General features: G+C 52.3%; 1 protein-coding gene across 3 annotated transcripts in view; it reads left to right on the forward strand.

Annotated features, from left to right (window-relative positions):
- RBPMS (RNA binding protein, mRNA processing factor) overlaps positions 1-23,186 on the forward strand; it is a 181,325-nt gene extending 158,139 nt beyond the window's left edge. For 2 of the 3 annotated variants that reach the window (XM_059909375.1, XM_059909374.1), the window contains 2 exons: positions 3,576-3,703; positions 6,732-6,957. In XM_059909375.1, the coding sequence (XP_059765358.1) occupies positions 3,576-3,703; positions 6,732-6,863 (260 nt within the window). In that variant the 3' untranslated portion in view covers positions 6,864-6,957. Of the gene's footprint in view, positions 1-3,575; positions 3,704-6,731; positions 6,958-16,933; positions 17,004-23,095 lie in introns of those variants that run through there. The other variant, XM_059909376.1, reaches the window with a different exon arrangement.
- The last annotated feature ends 306 nt before the right edge of the window (positions 23,187-23,492 follow it).

Here is a 23,492-nt window from a genome sequence, read left to right on the forward strand (position 1 = left end):
TCAGCATGCATCGGAATCACCTGGAGGGCAGAATTTCTGGTTTAGTAGGTCTGGGGTGGAGCCGAGAATTTGCATTTCCCCCCCACCCCCCCACCCCGTGCTCCCAGCTGCCGCTGATTTTGCTGGTGCCGGGAGCACCTGTGGAAGCTGCGGTGCTGGTGGGAAGCTATGGCTTGGGAACACGGGGGAGGGAGTGAATAGCTCCACCTGGGTTGTTTACCTTTCTTCCTGTTTTTTTACCTGCTGTATTGCTTGGGTCAGATTTATCAACACCTCGTTTGCGAGGCCATTAAAGCTCTCTCAGGTTCTCCCTGGGCCCTCCAGGGGCTCAAGGTACCTTGGCCACTGAAGTTCGTCGAGAGAGCCTATTTCATTCCCTCCCAGGTGTTTCCTTGTTCCTTCTTTCTTCCCCACCCCGCTCTGGCTACTCATTGCCCACCCGCCCATCCTCTCTCAGCTGGGTTTCCAGGAGCTACAGGAATGAATTCAGACTTCCGAGATTTTGAAGAGGCGCTTACTTTAAAAACCGGTCACTGAGTGAGAGCAGCTGTAGGAGCGGTTTTCAAGCTGTTTTCTCCGGAACCCTGCTGTACTTTTTGGGGACTCAACAGGGGTGGAGGTCCTCCAGCCATCCCCACGACCACCAGCAAGTCAACCCAAACCGCTGCACTTTTAGTAAACAAGAGTTTCTGGGAAACACGTTTGAAGAAAGGTTCCATCGCTTTTATTTTTCACTTTGAAGATTCTTGCTCAAAAACACTTGCTCTTGTTTGAGCCTGCCTTTGCTCTGGTTTTTTTTTTTTTTTTTTTTTTTGGTGGATATGACAAATACTGCAAGGATTGAGAAATTTTAGATCTAGTTCCTATGGATATTCCCTCAGTTCCTTTAACAAAGAAAACAGTGGTGTATCTCTAAACAACTTGTAGGATTTTCTGTCGGGGACTGTTCAGTACAACAGGCATTACCGCAGGCTAAATGCCAGGGTCAGAGCTGGCCCAGGGGTGCGGACTTGAGTAAGATGTGGCTCCTGCCCGCAGCACGTGCCGTCAGTAACCCGCTCCCTGCCGTCCTCTCCCAGTTCTCACCAACACAGAGCATTACCGCTGACATATTTTGGGTGCATCCTCCTCCTCCGGACCGTGACTCCAGATTCCATCCTGAGAGGAGATGGAAGAAGGGGTTTATCCCGTGTGCGTTTCCCCTAGTCTCTTTTAGGCCTCTGCTGCACTGCCTGACTATATGCTATTACTCTGCAGCTTTGGGTTTAGAGGATTTGGAAGCAGGCCCCCCATTCAGCTGGGCTAGGTTTTATGCAAATATCAATCAGTGAGTTGTCTCCAAGCATCTGTATAGGCCCAGTGTGAAGTCATGCTTTAGGATAAAATGTGGAAATATATGGAAATCATAAATTCCATCAGGCTGAGGTTGAAACCCAGACTCTTCTCTCTTTAGGATCAGATATCTTAAAAGACACACGTTTTAAAACCTTTCTAAAGGAAGCCCCGGGGTGTCCTGCCGCCAGCCTCACCTTTAGCCAGTCAGGCTGCAGACCAAGCACAGCCCCTGTGATGCTGTTGATAGTCTTGTGCCGTCACAGTGGGGCTGGACGAGCGTGGGCTAAGAAATTAGTGTGTGCTAGGTCTTGAGACTCTTGCCTTTTTAAAAAAAAAAAAAAAGACTCAGTGTCTTAAAATAGCATGGTAGCTGAAATAACAATAACAGCAACAGTAATAGCTTGCCATTCCCGAGAATGGTTGTTTAAAATCTGAGGCATTGGTTCTGGCGGTAGTTGGTTTCCACGAGCTGGGCTGTCACAAGAGTTGTTGCTCTAAGGGACATCGTGTGGTCTCATCACGACGGGAAACACGGGGGTCCGTGAAGCGTTCTCTTAACCCCTCTGTAAGGAATTTCCTTACAGAAACTGCAGACACCTACACACCCTAGAACTGGAAGTAGGTGGTATAGACCTGATTGTTCTAAAGAGGGCTATGATGCTGGTATTTCCCTCTCCAGATAATGACTATTAGTCTGCTCTTTGGGCCTAGGCTTCCCTGCCTAGATGGACAGGCCATCCGTGTTCCCATCACCAAGTCTTGAGGTCGTTTCAACTGCCTTGTTGAGCGAGGAAGTCGGGGCGGCCACGTATACGACCCCACCTTAGGGCATCCCCAGCTGCCCCCTGACGCGTCCTCATCGGCCGGCTCTGGACCGTCTCTCAGCCCGTTGGAAGCTCTTGCACGCGGGCGGGCGACAGGAGCCGTGCGCACACCCTGTCCGCTGGCGCAGGCGCGCGTGGCCTCAGCTGCCTTCCGCTGGTTCTGTAGAGCGGTCCCCACGTCACACTCAGCAAAGCGGTTTTCTGTGTCTAACCCCCTTCCCACGCTGAAAACCCTGCCCGGGGTCAGAACTGCGGGAGATGGGGGAGACCTAGAATGCAGGCCTGCACTGGCTTTAGATGGTGGGAGGGAGTGAAGAGACTCTCTTGACCCTGGGTCACGTGCACTGTACACTTCTGGGACGTCCTGAATGGCACAGGCACTGACGGCTTTGCCGGGTCACCTTTTCCTGACTTCCTCGGTGGTTCTGGGGAGCATCCGGACCTACTTGATGTCAGGCTTTGACAGGTGATAAAAGCACGTATCGAGATCGCTGCTTCACGGGTTCCAGATTCAGAACTATTGACTGAGGTTATTTTTGCCTTTGCTGAGACGCTCCCTTGTGTGTTTGCTGTTACTTTAATGGGTTGCTTCCTGATCCATTCTGAGGCCCGGCACTTGCCCTTCAACCTGGCAAACTGCGGCTTGACCTGAGTGGAATCGGAGGTCCACGAGGACCATTTAGACCAGTCAGTTGGCAACATGACTCATCTTTTTTCCCCTAGAAAATAAAATCTGTGTAAACAGCAATTGTGAACGTCCTTATTTGGATCTCTGGAGCTTAACTTTAACCAGCATGCCCCAGGCTTTGCACTTCCATTCTCTGAACTTTTAACACCTTAAATGCCCTATAGGCACAGTGTCTGGCCTTGTGCTTCTAAACAGAAAAGGCTTGATGATCCCGATATTTGTCAATGGTAATTATGCCGATTAACAGAAAAGTCCTCCAGTTCTTCTGGTCTGTCGCCGTCCTGCCGGTCAGCCACTGTTCTCCCAAAGGCTCTGCAGTGAGTCTTCACGGGAGATCGCCTACTGGTTCTCTTTCTTCCTCTTTTCCTCGGAGGACCCCGTTTGCTGTTTGGTGCAGGAAGTCCCCACTGTTCGTGGGTTCCCCCGAGCTACAGTTGGAAAGACATCAGAGTGTCCAGGGTGGAGCCCGGGCCTGAGATCTCAGCAGGCCAGACAGGAAGCAGATTTCTTGCCTTTTTTTTTTTTTTTTTTTTTTTTTGTCCATTTCGTATTTACCATTCTCCTGCTTATTAGTGTTTGGGGGACCGAAGACAACAGGTTATTGAAAGAATGAGAGCGACTTGACTTCTGACATTGATTGGGGCTCGGGGCTACACTGGGTGTTTTGTTTCTGATTTGAAGCCAGCTGTTTGGTAACCACTAACTCTTCCCTTATTCTTTTCTTGCAGATGAGCTCACAGTGCCTGCACTTTACCCCAGTAGCCCTGAAGTGTGGGCCCCGTACCCTCTGTACCCAGCGGAGCTAGCGCCTGCTCTACCTCCTGCTTTCACCTACCCCGCCTCACTGCATGCCCAGGTAATTCATACCCATCGGCCACGACTTCACTCCACCAGCAGCCCTTTCAAACCTGGTTCCCCAGGGCACACCATACAACTAACCCCTATCCAGCTAACAGATCCGCCTTCAAGAGATTACTGATCCCCTCTGAATCGAGCTGACACTCCTCCAGGACTTCCGAGGACCGTCTGACAGCAATGACATCACCCACTGCCTGATGTTTGCCCCCAAACAACACCTCTCTCTTCCTTAATGATCTCACCCTCATATCACACACGAGAGACTGGGCCCAGGTCACCTCCCCAGCCAGCTAGAGGGTGTCACGAGAGCAGAGACGTGTGCGCCTTGCCGGGAAGGGCTGCAGAGGAAGGCGTGCGTTTGTTACAAGAGCTACCTGTCTGCGTGTGCTCCTGTGTACTGAGATCTCTTCTCTTGTGTTCTGGGAGCTCTAGGGACGAAGGAGCAAGCTGGGAGCTATCGTGTGCTATCATTACATATGTTAATGTGTGCTCCCGTGTACTGAGATCTCTTCTCTTGTGTTCTGGGAGCTCTAGGGACGAAGGAGCAAGCTGGGAGCTATCATGTGCTATCATTACATATGTTAATGTGTGCTCCCGTGTACTGAGATCTCTTCTCTTGTGTTCTGGGAGCTCTAGGGACGAAGGAGCAAGCTGGGAGCTATCATGTGCTATCATTACATATGTTAATGTGTGCTCCCGTGTACTGAGATCTCTTCTCTTGTGTTCTGGGAGCTCTAGGGACGAAGGAGCAAGCTGGGAGCTATCATGTGCTATCATTACATGTGTTAAGGAAGAGATTAAGGGTTCCTTTTTTCCATTTTTAAGAGACCCTGTAGAAAAGCAGGTACCAATATAGCGTCTTAAATGTAATTATCGGTCAAGGTAGAGGTATCTCTTCTGATCAGCTTTCTTTCTTAGTTAAGAATAGCCTGAGCTTTATAAACAAACTCCGCTGTTTCTTCACAAGGATTACTGTCTACATACCAACGCTTTCTCTTCCCTTGGAAACGATGTTTCTCTTAGCTTTGCTTTTAGTACAAGTAGTAGTAATCAAGGTTAGGATTCAGCGCGATGATCAATAATAACAAATAAGATAGAAAGAATATAGCTTTCATTTGTCTTACTGCATGTGTAACTCCTCTAAAAGCAGGAAAGCCTGTTTTTAAAAAATTACCAGCCTGAACAGGTGGGGTTTTTGTTTGTTTTGCTTAGTGTTTGTGTACCAGGCTGGATGAAATAAACAGCTTCCCAGAAGACCCTTCTGAATTAAAAGTCTTATGTCGTACACAACTTACCGTGTTGTGCAAGACACCTACAAGGGGCCCCAGCAAGGGTCTCCCAGGCAGGCCATGGGGTCAGGAGTGTTCTTAGCTGGACCTCCTTCCATTCTCTCTCAGCTGAGTTGTCGATGCCTCGTATGTGCACGGACAACCCAGCTTCCCAGGGACCATTCAGGCAAACTACAAAGAGAAGGCCCTGGTGCCTGGGCCTCAGAAGTGATCACCCTTTGTGTTGGAAGAAGGGGGTAGAAAGTAGTACAAGTAGTGAGGAAAAAGGTGGTGGTGGTGAGAGTATTTGGCACAGAAAACAAAGTAACGGGGTTTCTTGCGAGACTGATGACCCAGTTTCTGGATTCGCTGTGCTTTCTGCTTTTCCTTCCCTGTTGCTTTTTCCACCTTTGTCCGTGTCAGTGCTTGGTCACCCTTGCAACGGCAGGTAGCAGGGGAGGGCAAAGGGAAAGGGAAAGGAGACGGGCTGATACCTTCTGCTGAGTTATCAGAATGCTCGTAGTGACCTTAGATTATTTTGTAGATGCCTTGGAACAACTCAAAAAGTCCCCTCTGTTTGTGGCCCACCCCTGCCATCTGGGGATACGTGATCCACCTCTTCCTCTTCCTGGACTGCCTAGATACAGGTCAATTGACAGCTGAGGCAAATGTTAATAATACCATGAAATGGTGCCAAGTTTGCCTAGTCGTCTAAATATCCATGGCTTTTGGTTAATCAGCACCAAAGCCTTTCACCACCGTCCTGGAAAAGCAGGAATTGACAGTGGCCAAAAAAGACTGCGAATGGTAGCATTTGGCCGTGATGTCTGGGTAATTTGTCCTTGCTTCATTCATATAACGGATGAAATCAAAAGTCATTCTGGGGATATGGTGGGAGAAGGAGCTAAAAAGTCTTAAGAGATCAGAAAGCCCAGGCCATTGTGAGAAAGGATGAGGAGAGACAGTGCCAAGATTACATGGACTCAACCGTTAATGCTTTACTGGGATGTATCGCTCATGGTGGCACCTTCCCCGTGAGCTCTTCCTTGACCTTGAGGCTTTCCCAGCCAGGAATTCACCTGGTACTGCCACGTCAGTCCTAGAGTTGATGGGACTCTCTTCTGATACCAGTGAGACCCTTGTGCTCAACCCCACTTCTTGTTTGGGGTCATTCCCAGTGCAAGCTTGGGTTCTGTATCCTAAAGACTGATGAACAAATATGGTCATTTAAGTGTCTTTGTCCAGGGTGAGAATCTTAGAATGAACTGGGAGAGGCTTGACAGATCAGCTGGTCTGACCCATTTTACAGATGAGGAAACAGACTGGAGAAGAGGAGAGAGTTGTCCAAAGTCGCAAGTGGCTCTGCCATGACCAGAGCCAGGCCACCTGACTCCCAGCTCTTTCCACACCTCAGTGCTGGCTCACCAAAGACTAATCCTTTGATGGAATTTTGGAAAGGCCTTGTTCCAGTGACTCCTTGGATCTTTCTTCTCTAACTAGATGAGAAGCCTGTAAGAAGAGACTTGGAGACAGAGACGAGGGGATCAGAACTTAACCTTCACCCAAAGGGCCTGAGAGAATTTTTATTAACTGGAGGTAGAGCAGAGGGGAGACCAAAATGGAGCGTCCTCTTAGTGGCTAATTCCATTTTTGTTTTGGAAATCGTATTATGTCTTTGGAGATCAGCTTTTAAATAATTTTGCTTTTCTTAGTGATGTTGTGCTCTGTTTTGAGACGTGGATTTTTTTTTTCTTCTAGTGTTTCTCTCCTGAGGCAAAGCCCAACACACCTGTCTTTTGTCCACTTCTCCAGCAAATTAGATTTGTCTCTGGGAATGTGTTTGTAACATATCAACCTACTGCAGACCAGCAGAGGGAGCTCCCATGTTGAATTTGCTTGTTAGCTATTTCTTCCCCCTTTTGCAAAAACTATTTCTTGGTAACGTTTGAGATTTCAATAAAAATTTTAATTAGAGAAAAAACGATCTCAAGTAGACTGCAGCGTTTTGTTTTCATGCTGATGCGATTTTGGAGCTAAGATGTTATCTCAGATTTTGGGAGAGCTGGGCCCATGACACTCAGTATACCTTATATGCGAGAAGGACTCAGCATCCCAGGGACACTTGGTCCAGAGCCGAGGCCTCACTGCTGCTCGTATCTTCTTGGGCTCCTGAACCCTCAAGAGCTGCATATTGGAAGATTCTCATTCTAGCATCCATGTGTCACATCTGCCAGGAGATCTCGCTTCAACAAGGGTGGAAGTGTTTTCCAGTCTGTCTGATCCAGAAGGAAGGACCCAGGAGAGACAGAAACTGTCATCGAAAAGGAGTTGCATCATATTTCTACTTCTGCCCAGCTTCCATCTGTGGTCGCGTGCCTCCATCTCTAAATTCAAGATGCTTATGTGACATCAAATCCCATTTTTTAAAGAATTACTGGATAACGTAATCGGACTGTAAGCTTCAGGGACTGCCTTTTTACTTTTAGGGACGAAAGAACATCTATTTCTGAGAGCATCCGATTTCTAAGAAGATGGTTAACATTGTAAGAAATGATCATCCTGCTTACTTTCACCGTCATTGGTATTCGAAGTTTATTAAATATATTATGTGAGTCCCTGGGAACAGCAGAGGAAGGTTTCATTCACGACTTTTAGGAAAGTTACGCCCCGAAGAGAATGTCCAGACAGTTCCTTTCACCTCATATTCACACATCTCAGCTTTTTAAGTCTGGGTTCATTTTTGCTTTTAGTCTTGTTGCTGATGGGGCTGAGCGAAAGCCAATAAAATGCACTGTCCTCACGACACTCTAGAAACGATACTATTTACCCTTGACCAGCATCATACTGTTGGGCCTGAAACTTGTGCAGGTAAGTGGGACTGAGAGAGCAAGTCCTGACTGCCTGTCCCTTCCTCAGAGGCCCCAGTGGCCCCAAGGAACAGCAGACCTTCTCCCAGGGCTGCTGAGCAGCTTGTGACCATTCAATGCATCACCGGCACGTAAACAAAAGGCTTTAAAATCATACCACGGACTTCCCGGGGCAAGACGTGCCCCTAGGGAGGTCCCTTGTGACACACTGGAAAAAATTTAAAGGCTAAACCTAAAACAAATACCAGAATGAACCATGGGAGAAGACACAGGCAGATAGGGAAGCGAGATCGTGGAGGAGAGAGGGGCCTAGGATGGTGCACGGGTGACCTGACTGCGGGGCCCCCGGCCAGGCGTTCACTGTGCAGCTTCTGAGAACTGCGTTTGTGAACTTCTCTTTAAAGCACATCTCATTAGGCATCTCCTCTGTCCCTGTGCCCCATAGCGAATACTGAGATGAAGAAGAAGGAGGAGGTCCGGGCCGGCGTCAGTCTGGTTTAAGTCCGGAGCCGGGGAGAGGTAGCGTCTCGAGGGCGCGGGGAGCAGGGCGGCCGTGAGTGCGGACTCGGGCGAGCACAGCCCCGGCGGCAGGGCGGCCGTGCTTCCCACCCAGGCGCGTGTGGGCACCCGGCTCGGGAAGGACTTTGATCTCTCAGCTTCTCCCTCCTGTTCAGAAGGCGGTAGCCAGTGCTGCAGGGGTGGGCCCGCGAGCAGAGCCCACGGGAGGCAGCTTGCGCCCCTCACCCGCCGGCCAGCCTGTCGGAGGGCGGGGCGGGGTCGGGAGATGCGCGCCCGGCTTGTGCGCCTCCGGTGCGGCACCCACGCTCAACGCGGACGCCCTCGTTCTGGAGGCCCGGCCTTCCCGAACGGGTATTGTCTGCCTGCAGCCCGGGGCTTGCGACCGGCCCAGAGACCACAGCTTCGAGGGACTGCAGCGCTGTCTTTGAGGCCGTTCAGCTCAAGGCTCTGAATTGTTTTCAGCCGTAAATGAAACTATTAATCCTCTGACATTTACTTTTCTCTCTAAACCTGCAGCTCCGTGAAGGTCAGAGGGTGGGGAGGAACCGCTGCTTGGTGTTCCGTCTCCTGCACGCACCAGCCTTGTCTAGTTCCCTGTTTTTTGTTTGGCTTTCTGGTCACCTAGGAGCATCTGGCTTGACTCCCATAGGAGCCTGAAGGCAGGCGGGGCAGGCGCGGTGCTCCCAGCGCCAGCCCCCAGTGAGCACAGGGCCCCCCTTTCTTCTCCCAGCCCCTCTCCCCCCACAGGGGGGCCTCTTTCTCTGCCGGCCCCTCGAGGCCTGGCCTCTGCTGGGGCTACCTGGTCAGACACAGGCGCTGCCATTTACACGCTCCGTGACCTCGACTGAACAAGCTCCTTAACCGAAAGTGGGGCTAATCGTCCCTCGTGTTAAAGCATTTAACAGGGTGCCTGGCACACAGTAAGGGCTTAGAAAGCGTTAGCCTTTTAAGGAGCATTTGAATCTTCAAGGAGAAGAAAGCCCACGACCCACGAAGCTGTGCTAGTTCAAACACTAAGGACGTCTAGCCTGTCTTGACACTAATGGGGCCGCAGAGTCCTCATGGCTGCAGCCAAATGAAAGGCCAGAGGCTGGAAAGAGTGAATGAGGAATAGGTGAGCAAGATGGGGCATCGAATGACAGCCGCCGACATCACCGAGCGACGGCGCCTGCCCTGCGTCCAGCAGTGTGGTCCCTGCAGCTTGTGCCAGCGCTGGGAGAACTTGTCCCCCGGAGGAAGTCCCTACAGCCAGGCCCGGACACGCCTGTCGGAAGAAAACCTGTCCCTGACAGGAAATAGATCAAGAGTGGGAAACAGCTGGATTCCCGGAGAGACCAAACGGTTCGTGTGTGTTGCTTCACTCAGAGCTGTTGTCCCTGAACTCTCCAGCTGCTGGTCACCCGGCCTGTTCGTCCCTGGGCTTTCTAGCTCATTCTTTCTACAGTCCTTCCGCTAGGGTTCTGCCCCAGCCTCATTTCCGGGCGATGGGGTTACATTTTGTGCCTCGGGGGGATATTATTCTCATCATAGTCCTGTGGCTGAACCAACCCCCAGGGGGGCCAACTCCTGGCCAAGCAAATTCTCTGTCCCTTTTTACCCTCTCTGTCCCATCCATCCCTTCCCTCCCCTCCTCTGCTGTCTGGTATTTGAAGAATTAAGGATCCTCTTCATAAAGCAGCGACACAAACCTTGACTCCGTCCTCGCTGGCCCCTCAGAAGCAGTCCAGAACCATTCTTCCAGAGTTGTTGGGTCTAGTTGTTCCTTTGGCCAGAGCTGCTGCTTCGCCACTGAGGCCCAGCCTTCCCCATACTGGGCGGCTTTCCTGACTGGGGGGCGGCAGCAGGATTGCCTTCATTTGGTGCGCTGTGTTTTCCAGGTTTCTTAAGCGTGTTCCGTTTGCTCCTCTGTAAAGCTACGCTCCCTAGATGCTGTGTGTGTGCCCCCCGACCTCATGAGCAGGGAGAGCCCGTCCCCGAGTCTCAGTGAGTCTCCCCTGTAAGTGCTGTTTGTGAGCCTGCCTCCCCTTCGGGATTATTAACTGCTGAGCGGTCCACCCATACAACGGGATGTGCCGAGGGCCTGGCATGTAATCGGACCCTCAGTGTTTAAAATCCGGCAGGTCGAATTTTAATGACAATTTCCATCCGTTCTGCTAACTTTGGGATTTTAGGCAAGTTTGTTTGTTTGTTTTTGTGTAACCTCCCTGGGCCTCAGTTTCCTCATCTATAAAGTAGGAAGAATGAACACTTGTTCTCTGGGGTTATTTTGAGGGAAAGAGTAAAGCGCTTGGCATAGAGTAGTAATTACTGTTAAAATAGCTCTTTCATTTCTTTTTCTTTTCTTTTCTTTCTTTTTTTTGGGGGGTGGGTCAGAACTTCAGGTGTGGCCCAGAGGCTCCTGAGCGCCTTTGTAGCTTAAGAAGCACTTAGGATGCAGGGACTCAGGACTGGTACCCCGCCAGCAGAAACCTAAGGGTCCAGGCTTTACTCTTTGGTAAAGAAGAGAAGCAGCTGGAGCCGGGCCAGAAGGGCAGCCTGTCGCCGGGGTGTGAGCTGAGGGCAGGCTCAGGTGGGGTCAGCTGGCCGTCCACCCAGGGTGTTTGGCCTCCTATGGTGGGAATAGTCACCCAGATACCATCTGAAAGCACGTGAATTCTAACTGCTTGGGAAACAAAACCAAGGCTACAAAGAAACTTTGGAAATGTAAAATGTAGCCTCCAGAGAAAGAAAGTGAACTCCGTGAAGAAAACCAATTGTGACAGGGGTAAAAAGGAAAATCAGCTCCAAATGGGATCATGTTTTATTCAAGATTTGTGCTGCCAGTGGGCAAGGCCAGAACTCGGTGACAGGATGGCAAAGTGGGACAACCCAACTTCAAGACTCATCCACTCTGCCACGAAGTGCTTCTCGCTTCACCGAGCTCGGCTCCTGGAGATCTCTAATGGCCCTTGATAGCAAACATAGTTAAAAATTAACAGTCTGACAAAATTAAATATGGACGACAAGCAACCACTGTGGACTTAACCTGACACGGGGTGTTACACGCTTGGGTGCCCTCGACCCGAGTGGCGTCTTGAGTGAATTTCTGGGATGTCTGAGCACATTTCACCTGCCTGTTTGGAAGCAAGAGCCTGGTTTGTGCTTGGGACAGATGGGGAAAGAGTCTAAAAGCCCAAGAGAGAAAACTAACCCTGAAGGCTTATGTTTAATTAAGCCCAGCCTTGATTGGTCTTAGCAGGAGGTACTCAACAGCCCTAGGACCTCGCTTTTCAGGTCTAGACCTTGTCGCTGCCTGGGCTCAGACCTCGGCACCATCCCACCGTTCAGACTGGGAGATCAGGCGGGGGTCACTGGGTTGGGCTGGGGCGTGGCCTTCTCCCCAGCTCTCCGGGTGGGTCAGATGGCAAACTTAAACCTTTGAACCGGGTTCGGTTTGTGTAAATCTTGACATTTTGTCTAGGTGATGGCAACTTGTTTAATTGCCCTAGGCAAGGAGTATTAGGCGCTAAACAAGTAGCGTAAAGAAAAGAATGCTGATTGCATTCGTGTCCTCCTCGTCTGCTAGGAAAGAGTGTGAGGGGGCAGAGGGGACCGATGGGTGTGGTCGTTCCTTTAGGGGGTGAGCCTCACGGGCCTCATTTCATGAAGGAGAGGAATTCCTCTACTTCTAGACCTCGACAAGGTCTAGACCTTGTTCTTCCAGTTTGGGTGAATGCTTTATTAGAAATGGGGAGGATTGCTGTTTAAAAGAATCCTATAATTAGTCCCATAAAGAAGATCATCTTGTTTGTATTGTAATTATCACTCCAGTCTATTTGGTGAGTTTGGAGTTTCTTAGACCAGAGTGTGCTTCTGGCTTGGCAGCCCCTCCGCAGCCTGGCAGCCTGCAACGAAGTTTGCCGTGGGCCCTGACATGCTTTACTTGGTGATGCTGCGTAAGAGCGGATCCTTAGAGCTGGAGTCAGTGGGGCAGAGTTCCTTATAATTAAACAGTGTGTGAGTGGCTGGCGGCCAATGGCTCAATGCTGGGAAGGCCCTGGCAGGGTATTCAGGGCTCCTTCTTGGGGACAGTGGTAGAAACCTGCCTAAGAATATCCATGCCTTTAAAAGGAGAGGAAGCTTCGTTCTGACTGTGGTGCTGGGAAATCTGCATTCAGGTACAGCACCTGCATTAGGAAAGGTAAGACTATCGTCACTGCTCCTGATAGATTAGACATCCAGGGTACCAGCTGGTCTGGTGATCTTCTTCCAGCCCTAATTAGTTTTGTTAAGAGCTGGGAACTTGGATGCTGTGTCAGCATGCCTCAGCCTCCTGGATCCACCATATGTCACCACCGGAAGGGGCCTTCCGGACCAGCGTTTCTCAACACTGCTATGTAATTCAAACGATTATGTGATCAGATAAACTTGAGAAACCCAGGATTAAATCAGGTCAAACAGGTTTGTTTAAACTTCTCAGTGCTAATGTGTATCTAGAATCTGCTGAGACGGTGCATTTTTCTCTCAAACGTACTTGACTGCAGAGCGTCTCACTTCTTCTGGACACACTTCTGGAAACCTGTTCAAGAGCAGTGTCTCTCAGACTGGAGCATACATACGCATCATCATCTCCTGGAGGGCTTGTTAAATGCAGGTGCTTGGGCCCTACCCCTACAGTTTCTGCATCTCTGACATATGTCCCAGGTGATGCTGGTGGTCAGGGGGCCACACTCTGAGAACCACTGGTCTAGACTTATCCCTTTATTCCACAGAGAAGGAAATTGCTAAACCAAGGGGTATCTGTTAATGGTAGTTGCCGTGAGTTGAGCCAGCTGCCTGGTAAGCACTTCTCATGACTGTTTCTAAAGGCATGTGGGATGATGGGAGTCATCACCAGTCGGGGATAGTACAATGCAGATGATTACCCTTTCGGTGCTTTACCCTGTGCTCCTCACAAACCACTGTACGAGGGCTAGTGCATCAGGCAGGGCTCCCACCCTGGAGCCCAGTCGGGGTTTCCTGTCCTTGGCAACACTACTGGGGACATGAAGTCTATGTATTTTAATCCTCTGGGCCTTAGTTTCCTCATCTGCACATGGAAGAGGATGGAAATTATCTGTATGGGTTCCTTCTCCTTTCTCTAGCGCTCCACTTTATCTTTGCTCTGGGTCATTTCTTTTTCTGGGTGCCCTCCTGCTCCTGTCTGTCGCCAGTCTGTCCCCAGTCACAGGAGCTGGTACGAGGCTGAGGTGATGGGAGACTTCAGTGTCACCCTTGCAGGGCCACTGCATTTGAGAGGAGCGTTCCTGAAGTAGTGTCATGGTGGAATCCCAGTGTGGGTCCTGGATAGTGAATCGTGACAGTAATAACTGCCAGCGTTATGAAGCTCTAGTGGAAGGGTCCCAGCGTCTTCTGTGTTGCTTATTCATTTATACGTCACAATTTCTGTGACGTGCTTCGCAGTCTCTGGCACAGAGTAAAGATCAGTGTTAGCTTGGATCGTATGAATGATGTTAGAGGCTCTTGCAGGGATTTCCGAGGCCCCTGGAATTGCATACGAGGTTGTGAGCGTGCGGTTGTGTATGTGTGATTGAGCACATGTGCATTTTTCTGCAGACAGGACCATTGCCTTACAAGGACGGTCAGCTGCGTAGACTTCATCCCTGCTGGATTGTCCCTGGAGCTGGAGTCGGGGAATCATGGGTTTCCCCCGTGTTTGTGACGCATCTAAGTAGCCCCTAGGCAATGGGCAGGAGTGGCCACGAGTGACCTGGGGCCAAAAACCAGAGCAGAAGGGCAGGCTGAGTGGGTGTAAGGATGAACCCTGTTTTCCCAGACAGCGGTGATTAGCACAGAACAGCTTGTTCCCCCGGGGCTGGCTGCCTGAGCTCAGGTTTTTGCCCCGTGAGCTCTGCTGCTCTGTCCTCTGCGGGCCCAGGGACAGTGCTGATGAGAAGTGCAGGCTCGGCCACCTGCCTTCTGAGGAAGTGGCCTCACAGAGCCGACGCAGGCAGACGCGGTGGTGTCCAGCCGCGGGGCACGAGAGGGATGGATCTCGGGGCCCGTCTACTGCGTGGCCGCCACACCCTCCCTGAGAATCGGCCAGTGGGCCGACTTCACCTCCGCTCGGCTGAGCCCACCTCACCCTGGAGCCCGGGGCTCAGCATCCGCCTGCCCGTCACCCGCGGCGGCGGGGCGGCGAGGGGAAGATTGCGAGGAAGTGTGTGCGTGGAGAGGCGCTCAGAGAGGCTGGAGCGGGCGTGCGGGGCGGGAGGGGCTTCACCTGCATCGAAGCGGGGCGCCTGCCAGACACTCTGCGGCTCTCCCCTCCCCGGGCAGCCCCCGTCCCGTGTCTCCTCCGTGGACCACCAACGCGTCTTGGCCTCCTTGGGCTCAGCGCTCCGGCCCCGCACCCGGGCAGCACCAGCCGTCACCACCGCGCTCCCCCGACCCCGGTGCGCACGGACCCGCCCCCTCCAGTGTGTGCTTAGGTTCCAAGTCCCCACCCCATCCTTTACCACGTGTCTCGGGAAGGCAGCTCCACCTCTGCCCTTTGCTTAGTGAGCAAGTGGATTCAGATGCCCAAAGCCGTAAGCCGTGGGTAGGTATCAGTTTTTTCTTTGAGTCTCTTCCTCCCCTCCCTTCTGCCCTCTCTCCCTCCTCCCCTGTACTCTACCCTCCCTCTCCCTTCCCAGCCTCCTGCCTCCACACGTCCCCTCTTTCTTTCTCTCCCCTTTGTCCTGCCTAACCCCCTAAATTCCCACCGTGACATGTATTTAGCCTACCTGCATGCAGTGTTTTTGGCCCCCGTCCCCTTAATTGCTATGAGTGTTGAAACGACTCTGGCTCTGTCTTAAATGAGCTTCAGTACCAGCTGGTGGCTCCCAAGGAATACAGCTCTGCCCTCTCCCAACGCGGGGACCCCACTTTGGCTGGTAAACTGATTTCTAGTCATATCTGATGTGCTGCCCCGGCGGGTCTCTAAGGCACAGCCGGCCCAGCGGTTTCCCCGAAATGGAGTCCTGGTGTAGGCAGAAGCTGCACATTGGTCCTTTGAAGCCCCCTGAGTAAGTGAGGCCAGACACCTCTACTCCCAGCTGGGACAGAGTGCCCCAGTGTGGCCCCTCACCCCGCAGTGACAGCCAGAGGGAAACAGCCACTCTGTGAAGGAGGCCCATGGGGTCGGGTCAAAGGGAACTCGCGCACTTGTGCACGTGGACCAGGGGGAGAGGCCAGGGGTACTACGTGGGCTCTCTCGGGCCCATTCCTAGACAGCCCAGGTTTTGGAATCAAGTTAGAGCTGGTGGAGCCTGAGCCCTGGATTCTGACCCAGCCCCGAGCCCACTGGGCTCTGTGACCATGGTGGACATCATTCAGGAAACCCAGCCCTCAGCTGATTTCCCCACCTGTACAAGTCAGGTAAGAGGAGGCAGAAGGTCTCCATCAATGCCTCAGGCCCCCTGCACCTCTGTATCAGCCAGATTGCTGCTTCATCTGTTTATGCTTTGGAGATGTGAATAAGATGCCATATGAAAAAGGGGTTCTGCTGCAGATTTTATTTCATTAAACTACGGAAGTTGGTTTGCCAGGGTAAAATTCCTCCCAGCGTCACATTCCACTCCAGAAACGTTCTCACGTGAACCGGTTTGGGCCAGACCCAAATAAAGAGCAGCCTTCCGCCTGCCATGCTTGGGAGTGTGCCGCCTCCCCCTGCTGGCAGCCTCCCCCTTCGCTGTAATTTGCTCTCCCGCCACCACGCCCAGCACTGCTTCCTGTGTCGCTCACAGGCTGGTGGGGAGGTGGTCCCTCCTCGGTGTAAACAGACGCAGCGGTAAACGGGCATCTCTCGCCTCTGTCCAAAGGCTCAGGGTCAAAACTGACGGTGCCAATAGATGGACATCTGTCAAAGCCGTAGTGCACGTGCCCTTTTGTTTGTTTGTTCACATCCTCCTCGTTACAGGATGGGAACATTCTGCCAGTGCACAGAGCGTCACCGTCCATTTGTGTTTGGGGCTGCCCTTTCAGTTTGGAAACCTCATGGGGGAGCTGGGGCTCAGCAGGGTGAGCAGACAGCACGGGGCACCAGACACCCCGCAGGGCCGAGGGGCCAGGACCCTTTCTAAAAGAATAGGAGCAGAATCTCAAAAGGCTTCCTGGCCAGACCACTGGCGTGGACGGTGTCGGGAACCATCCCTTCCTTATCAAAGCTGATACGTGTTGCCACGTGCTGCTCAGAAAGCCATTAGGCAGCCTGGCCCCCAGCCTAGGTGCCGCTGAGTGAGCATGGAAAAGGGGGCTCGCTGGGCCAGATTTTAGCCCAGCAGTGGCTGTTAGCTGAGAAGGAAGCTGGGAGCGGGGCAGCTGCGGGACCCCGGCTGTTCCGCGAGAGCTTGGTCCTGTGGAGGATTTCTCAGGACGCGGCTCCGATGCTTTTCAGCCCCTGGGGGGAGAGCTGCCCGTGGGCAAGGATGAGTGGGCGCTGCCTGGGGACGGTGAAGGGGGCAGCAGCCCAGCAGGACGCCCTGGGAGGAGTGTGGATGTTCGGGGGGGCAGGGGGAGCCCTGGTTCACGCCTTCTCCCCACGTGTCTTTCCAGATGCGCTGGCTCCCTCCCTCCGAGGCTACTTCTCAGGGCTGGAAGTCCCGTCAGTTCTGCTGAATCCCACGTAAGTACTTGGTTTCGATGAGAACTGTATCCAGTGCCTGGACGAGCCCAGGCCAGAGCAGACGTTTGATAAGTGGGCGGCTGTCATCCTGCCTCAGCACCTACTCCTGGGCTTGTCCATGTTGGTTGACAGTCACCCAACAAACTCCTTGTGGCCCAGAGAGTTCCGGGGTTTACTTTCCACAGGCAGGTTGCCCTGTTGACCTGAAGTCTCAGTTGGTGGCTCATGTCACCTTCATTTCAATTACCAGGGCAACTGCTGAGTGCAGATTTCAGTTACGGAAGTTCTTAGCACCGTAAAAGGTCAGCGCTTCCAGAGGGCTCCGGTCCTAGGTCAGAAGGAAGGGCCTCACCAAACAGAAGGATTAGTGTTGGGTGTCAGAGTATCAGAAATCCCACAGAAGAGTGTCGGAGGGGCCACTCAACCCACACCCCGACCAGTCAGGATTCTTTCTCTGGCCCTGGCAATAAGTAAGTCAAGGGATGACACTTTTGTGCTTTAAGACATCAACTTCAATAAGTTAGGATTGTACCTTTTCTTCTCCTAAGATGACATATTTCTGAGTGTGGTCAAAGAGCACTTGTCCTAGGGTATAACCGTGGACAGAGACTTACATGCTTCTAAGGTCGGAGTTAAAAAGACTTTTTACCAAACAATTCTCAGAGCCTTTATAACAATATGAGCATCGTGAATCTTGAAGATTAGGAAACTCTAGGATGCAGTATTTCTCAAACTTATTTGAGACCAGTACACCCTTTTCTCACAGAATCTTAGGAGACTAATGTTTTACATAGCGCCCACCTTGGGAAACCGTGCCCTCACCTCTTATCCAGAATCTAAACCAGGGGCACCTCTACGTATAACCCTTGGACCATTAGTCACCTGTTAACACTTGTCACTAATCTGTGATTATAGGGGGAAAACCAGGATTCTTTCCTTAAAGCTACTTGTATTTGTCCCTTATTCTGAAATTATGTTCTTCTCTGTCTGTTAAAGTACCCTTTTAAAATGAAATGGTAATGTGAGTGACAGTTGTATTTTAAATGTCCTTTCTTAGAAAGATGAAGTCAGCCGTCCATGGTAGACACCTAAAGTGTTCTTTAAAATGTTTTACTGTTTTGTGAAATCTTAGTTTAATATTTAAGGGTGACTTTTTTTTCCCTGAAAATATAAATTTTATGCTTTTGAGGTATATTCTGGAGTCCCTTTAAGTCCAGAATTTCCTAAGTCCATGCTCCATATCCATATGCCCATAATTAATTTTTAAATTTAATTTATATATCCCCAGCCATTGTTTCTTTGTTCCGAAAAGCCTTAGGCATTTGTTGTGTGGGAATCTTCTCCGTTAGTGGATGGCACTGGTCCAGCGCTGTCATGTTATACAGCTCCAGAAGGCACTGTTCCCAGGTACCTCTCTGTGACAGTGTTTATCTCTTAGTTTTCGGAGGCTGGTAGGTATTCACCTTGAGGTGTCTAGGATAAGAAAGCCAGAAATTCTGAAGCTCATGAAAGAGTTCATGGGGTGAAATGCAGATCTGGCATTTTTCGCGTAAGCTGATAGTTGAGGAAATGAATGAAATCGGAGGTGAGGTCGGTGGGGCAGAACCTGGAGGCTCTCCTGGATGCAAGGGGTCAGCTTGCTGGGAGTGAAGAGTGACCAGGAGCTGGAGCGGCACGGCGCCCGGGGAGGGCAGTGTTGAGCTGCCTGGTCTTCAGTGTCAAATGCTATAGGAAAGCTGAGCAAGATTTTGGCAGTTCCAGCTGGCAAAAGATGGTGGTGGCATAGGGCCCAAGGAAAGAGAAGGCAGGATTGGTAAGCAGTCGAAGAGATCTAGCTCCATTCCCCAGAGATCTAGAGGCGGCGTGGCTACCAGAGAAGGGCCAGCAGTTGCTCCCCACTCCCCTGGAAGTATGGCTTCGGAAACACTGTAGGATCTGCATAAAGATGTGATGTCTCCTATGGGTGCATCATTGTGCTGAGATAAACTTGGGCCATGGGCCAGGCTCCTTCCTTGGGGTCTGAAGGGAGTGGGGGAGAGGAGGTGGCTCGGGAGGAGGAGAGATCACTGCACTCATTACACTGCACTTGGGGTTGGGACTGCAGTCTCCCATCCCGCCTGGAGTTAGACCAGCTCAGTATGGCTCCATTACCCAGGCTCCTTCTCGTCTCTTGGATCAAGTCCTTTCCAAGACAGCTAATAATCCAGGCTGTGTAATCTTAAGGAAACGTAAGTTAGAACTGAAAACAGTGGTGCTGATGAAATAACAAACATTTTAGAGCAAAATGAGTCTCTAGAAAAGGGTAAGTGCCACCAGTGGAACCACTGGCCCACATGGCCTTCCTGTACTCATTGGAAGGGGCTTTCTTCCCCCCCCCCCACCCCCCCCGGAAAGATGGCGCCAGAATAGGGGCAGAAGTGACATCTGGTATCAGACATAAGGACCTGTATGCAGACTGGCGTCACTTGTGATGTGTGGAACGTCAGGGCTGCCTCCTCCTGGATCCTGAACATTCCAGGCCTGTTCTCCCAGAGGTCCTTCAGGGATTTTTAATTGACCCACTCTGAGCGCTTATTTCTAAAGGGAAATCAGTGACTAGACTAGAAAAGTAAACAAGCTCTTTATTCTTTAAATAAACGTGTGTTATGGTAGATATAAAAATGTGTGAAACTAGGCCTGTGCCCCTGAAGAGCTTCAGTTCTAAGGGGCAAGAGCCATGGACACACATTTTAAAGAGAAAGGAGAATTATTGCCCAGGATGCTCCAGAGGGAGGAGCGCTCCAAAGGGGGTGGGTGTGCGTGTGGACCGCCATCAGCGGCATAAGTAAGACCAACCAGAAGGGTGGTCGTTAGAGGGGTGGGTGTTACTGACGGTTTAATTTGTTCAACATCTTGCTTGACAGATGGTGTTTAGTCTGGTTGCAACGTGTGCACATCACTACAGAGTTTTGCTAACGGTTCAGCCATGTGGCCGAGAACCCCAGAAAACATAATAACGATTGGCAGTGATCAATTTCCCAGATGGGTTGAGGACAGAAAAGCACGAGCAAGTCTGTAGTCGCTCCTTACAAGGAATAAGGGTTACGCAGTTTTCCTGGTTGGGTATCCAAATGTAGTTAAATAAATCAGAAAAAAGGGGGGAGAAAGAATTAGAGTTGGAGTGGATGTGGGAGGGTGTTCTTAAAGAACTCATGAAATTTCCCTGGCCGGGGACCAAGACCACAGCATAGAAATTATAAGCACATGTAGTTACAGCCTCACCGAATTAAAGGAGAACATGGCAAGAGATAAGAATTTGAACCTGTTTGTTCCTTTTGTTTAGTTTTGGGGAGGAATGGCCTAGTCTGTCTTTGGCTGTGAGCACCAGTGCCTTGGGGATGCGGCCGTGATCCGGAGAGCCCCAGCTGCTGGGTGTCCAGGCAGAGCTTAGAGCTTCGCAGGGTGGGAAAGGCAGAGTCTTCATGGAAGCCCAGACAGCTGCTGGGGCTCCACGCGGCCGCCCCCCGCCTTCTCCCTAGAAGAGGCCCCAGGGTCATTCCCTTTCCTTCTGCAAACCAAGGTCTTTCGGTCACATGTAAGTCCATTGACACAATACATATTCAGTGACCATCTGCAGGATGTAAGGTACTGTTCTGGGTGTTGCATATACAACAGTGGACAGAAGCAGACAAAACCCTTGACTTGGTGGAGCTGACATTCTGTAACAGGGAGAAGAAGAGTAATAAAATACTAAAATAAACACAGTAGGTCAGGTGGTGAGAAGGGCTAATGGAAAAATGCAAATCAAGGAAAGAGGGCAAATGTGAGGGGTCAGCAGGTGCTTCCTTGCACACGGGAGCAGAGATGAAAGCTCTCCCAGATTTATATGGGGTTCTTTTTTCAGAACAGACCTCACTTTACTCAAGTTTAGAGAACAGTTTAACTTCTCTGTTCCTCCTCTTCTTCCCTCCCTTTTGCTACATCCACGTGAACAGGCTTGAGCTGGGTGGGGCTTGAAGGCAGTGCTGGCAGAACGTGCGCCGGCGGCCCGAGTGGATGAGCCCTTCCCTGAGAGGGGTCTCCACGTGCCCTGGTTCTGATTACCCCACCCTGAGCCCTGGGGTCTGTTTTGCTTCCTGTGTGAGTCAGAAAGTAGGGACGGGCCTGAGAACCTGCCTCCTGCCAGGCACCGGGGTGGTGGCGTCCCTTCCAGCTTTCTGCTAACCACCTCCTAGCACCTGCCGAGCCGCGTGCCACCCAAGACGGTTGTGACAGCCCAGTGCAGTCACCTGTGGCTCCCCCTGCACCCATGGTCTATTCTGCGAGTCTGGCTGGGACACGGAGGCCCCTGAGCACGTGCACCAGGGAGCTGCCTGCCCGGCCCCTGGAGGAAGGTCACAGATCGCGGCCGCACGTTAAGATCAGGGCATTGAGCCTCGGCGTCTCCGCGGTCACAGGGCAGGGCCACCTGCAGGAGCCGACCGTCCACTGCCATCCGCTCTCTGCGTGGCTGAAAGGAGAGGTTCAGAAAGCCGGCGTGCTCACCGTAAAGTTAAAGGTGAACGCGCTGGGACTCCCCTCTGGTGTTTTGTGTTCTCTGGGGAGTCCTCGCCCGGGGTCTCTGCAGAGCAGACTCTGGCCCACGTGCTCTCTCTGCCCACCCGGTGAGCCCGGTGTGCGGACAAGTGTTGTTGATGCAGTAACTGCAGAGAGCGGCTTGCTGATAAAACCCTGGGCTCCCAGAACCCGGGCCGAGAAGCCAGGGTCCCAGGACTCCTAAACCACCTCAGTCCTCCCGACTAGCTCCAGCCCAGAGGCTGAGAGGAATCTGGTCATCAGTGTGATTTCCTAAACGACAGGCATCCTAAAAAGGCAGTCTTGGTCTGGCCGCCCCAGGAGGCACCCTGGGTCTGCAGGCACGCCCTCCCTCCCTCCTTGCCTGTGCCCGGCAAGTGTGGACACGGCCGGCGAAACTTGGGTCAGGTGATAGGTTTTGGTTCCAGGGGTGAACATTGATTTTTCTGTCCTCAACCCAACTTTTACCAGGAGACTAGAATCACATCTACTCATCTTCAATGTTTTCATAGTGAAATTCTGGGGAAAACTTTTTTTTTTCCTGACTCTGAGAAGAGAGATGTCCTGGGAAGGCGGTCTTTCCTTCAGCCTGCCGCCTCACCCCGGAGGCCGTCTGAGCGCAGGGCACGGTCTCCCTGCAGCATCCCGGGGCAGCTTTCCACAGCACGTCGTGCGCTCCTGCCCACGAAGCCCTGTGCGCCAGAAGCAGGCTCTCTGTCCCGGGAAGGAGAGCAGCGCTGAAGACTTGAGGAACGCTAGCGGGGAATCGGGCACCGGTGTCCACGTGCTGGGCGAAGGCCTGCCTTCCTCAGCACCAGGAATTCTTGATGAAGCCAGCCAGCTCGGAGGCAGCCATGCCTGCAGGAAGAATATTAAAAATGTGTTGCTCACTGAGTGTCTGCCTCTTCCTGTCTCAGAATTCTCAGACACTGGGAATAGCAGGGTAGGTTCACAAGTGTTAGCTTTTGGGTTTTGTTTCCTAGTAGGTGCTCGGAGCAAAGTCGAGTTCATTGGTGCACGTGACAGCACAGGGTTCTCCTGGAGAGTTGCTTCTGCGGCCTTGGGCTGACCAGAGTTGTCCCTGGGGTCTGGGGCGGCCCCTGGAGTTGGTTAGGTTTCGGGCTCCTCTCGGGGGGCCTCAGATCCCGTGCCTTTCCTCTGTCCGGTCCTGGGGGACGTGTGTGCGGAGGCCCTGCCCGCCTGCCCCCGGGGGGCTTCTGCCCTGGTGCTCCCGAAGGGCACGCTTTTCTCCAGGTGCCCCCCCCACTGGGCTTGCTGCCAGCGAGTCCCTGGGAGCCACCCTCTGCTGCCGGGCACCCCGACCCCCGAGAGCCTCCTCCCACCGGCTGCACCACGTCCCGGCGAGAGCTCTTCGTGGCGCTCCTAGTTGGAGCTCGTCCTCAGGCTCAGCAGTGGAGGCCTTTGGTGCTGGTGCCTTTGCCTCGCAGCTCTCTGCCCTCGGAACAGGCCCGGGGAAGCCGGCAGCCGGGGTGGCTGTCACCGCGGGTGTTAATGGCTGATCTCTTTCTCCACCCCAGGTTCCAGGTGTGTGATGGTGGCTGCAATCTGTCTTGTGGGTGTTAACGCAATCTTCAAGTGGCTACTGTTCTCGAGCTGTTCTACAAAACTGGAGCGCGCTGGTGAGTTCCAAAGTCAGAGACTGAACGGTTCCTCCCACGCAGCAGCGTGTCCCGGGCAGGGCACGGCCGCGTGGAGCGGTGTGGCCGGGACCATCACACCAGCACCCCCTGTGGGTGGGGCCCCTCCGGGGGCCGCGCTGGGCGCCCTGGGTTGAGACCTGCTGGCGTGGGTGCTCGGGATCAGCGTGCGCTCGTCTCCTCCAGCTGCCGCCTGCTGGGGGAGAGTCGTCCCAGGGTAGCAGGTGAGCTCTGCGGGCTCTCAGAGCGCGGCACCCAGTGCTCGGTCCTCACAGCC

Source organism: Balaenoptera ricei, chromosome 21 (genome assembly GCF_028023285.1).
Source record: "Balaenoptera ricei isolate mBalRic1 chromosome 21, mBalRic1.hap2, whole genome shotgun sequence".
NCBI lineage: Eukaryota > Metazoa > Chordata > Mammalia > Artiodactyla > Balaenopteridae > Balaenoptera > Balaenoptera ricei.